Source organism: Temnothorax curvispinosus, unplaced genomic scaffold (assembly GCF_003070985.1).
Source record: "Temnothorax curvispinosus isolate PA1 unplaced genomic scaffold, ASM307098v1 QBEX01018647.1, whole genome shotgun sequence".
Classification (NCBI taxonomy): Eukaryota; Metazoa; Arthropoda; class Insecta; order Hymenoptera; family Formicidae; genus Temnothorax; species Temnothorax curvispinosus.
Genome location: NW_020228427.1, coordinates 1 through 1,758, shown reverse-complemented (window position 1 = coordinate 1,758; position 1,758 = coordinate 1). Strand labels below are relative to the sequence as shown.

The 1,758-nt window shown below is 33.7% G+C and overlaps 1 protein-coding gene across 2 annotated transcripts; it reads left to right on the top strand.

The window, feature by feature from the left end:
* The first annotated feature begins 421 nt into the window (after positions 1 to 421).
* Positions 422 to 1,283, top strand: LOC112468577. Of its 2 annotated transcripts, none has more exons than XM_025037810.1 (3): positions 422 to 483; positions 680 to 944; positions 1,030 to 1,283. In XM_025037810.1, the coding sequence occupies exons 1-3, from the start codon at positions 439 to 441 to the stop codon at positions 1,170 to 1,172; spliced, it is 453 nt and encodes a 150-aa protein (XP_024893578.1). In that variant the 5' UTR covers positions 422 to 438; the 3' UTR covers positions 1,173 to 1,283. The 2 variants fall into 2 exon arrangements, with proteins under 2 accessions (XP_024893578.1, XP_024893577.1); XM_025037809.1 differs by having other exon boundaries at positions 1,015 to 1,283.
* The last annotated feature ends 475 nt before the right edge of the window (positions 1,284 to 1,758 follow it).

The window sequence follows — 1,758 nt, the reverse complement described above, 5'->3', positions numbered from 1 at the left end:
TCACAGGATTCTAATAGCAGAGACAATAACGATATACTCTCGCTTAAGGAGGTTCTACAGGTACTCTCTAGTCAGTTGAGAGATGAAGAGAAAATATTCAAATTCATCAATTCCAAGTATTCATAAAATATTTTCATAAATTTTAATGACGTTAGAGCTCATGTCATACCCATATTAGTCGAAGCGAGGAATAATTAAAAATATCGTGTAAGTGGTCCTTTGACTCCGGCTTATACATACGAGAAAATGTAGCAACGTCGCAAACTTGAGTCTCGCTATTCTGCTCGTATGTGACCGTGTTCAATTCAGTGACTGGTGTTTACTGTTTATAAATTAATAATGACTCCTCCAAGCCCGACCAATTCTTGGAGAAATAAGAATAGAATTTTGCGTGGTATTAATAGAGGAAAATTTGCAAAAAAACAAGTTGTTCTTCGAATGGAAAATGCCCAAAAATCATTGGCAGATAAAAGGTTATGTGAGGTTAGTAATATTTTCAACTTTGATCATACATGTGAAAGTTATTTACATTACTATATCACTTTTACTGTTTACACGCGCACGCGCGCGCGCGCACGCACACACACACACACACACACACACACACACACACACACACACAAGCATTCTTATATACTACTCATATACGTATAAGCAAAAATTGAAATATTCATTTCAGACCAAAAATTGGTTCGACAAATGCAAAAATGTCATAGATGGGCGAAGAATTGTTGACTTGGCTCATTTAGCAGCAGAACTGTGGTGCAAAGAGTGCAATTTACCATTATCGTTAAGATATGCTACTGATGAATTCCGATCAGGCCTTGCTAGTATCATCACAGTAAAATGTACAAAATGTGGGAATAGTTATAAGGTCACGACCAACGCAGAAGTGCCTGGTGATGCTCATATGTACTACACCGTAAACCTGAAGGCAGTTATGGGTTTGTATTTATATAAGCTTGATTTTACTAATTATCTAGTTGTATAATATAAAAAATTGAATTCATTTAGGAATGATTGATGCAGGTATTGGAGAAACCCATCTCAACACAATTTTATCAGCGTTAAATATACCACCCTTGAACCCAACAGTAGTGAAAAGACATGAGAGAGTTGCGGGCCCTGCAATCGAAAGCATAGCCAAAGACAGTTGCAGAGAAGGTCTTTAATTAGAGAAAAAGTTGACTTTGAGTGCTTTACAGGAAGATGATAAGTGAGTGTTTTAGCAGAAGTTTATAATTATCGAGCATATCAAATTGAATCTGTATTTGTAACTTTATGAAACAAAAATAATAGTAGAAGTTTTAGAGACATAAGCTTATGTAGATATAAAAATAATTCAATATTTATATATTTATATATTTTTCTAGTTACTTCTGTAAAAGTTCTGCGTTATGCGATAATTTTACTCGTATGATTAAGATAGTGATAGAGAAAATCAGATTAGTTATAATATTTACACAAATGTATAAGTTTACATAAGTATATAGACATTTAAGTTCTTTTTACATTGTATCTTTAAATGTTACACCAGCTCTCAATGTACAGTAATTATATGTATAAATAATGGTTTTGAAACTTAGGTTTGAATACCTAAAAAGTTACCCATCTTTTTTCTAACCGAATCCTTTCAATCAACGATACACACTTGCTAGACTAAACATTTCATTCCCTCTATACGTCCTATCTTTTCAAGACTGAAGCTCTTTAATAATAAAAAGAGACCCTTTAATCGAAGACTGGCCATAAGAGGGC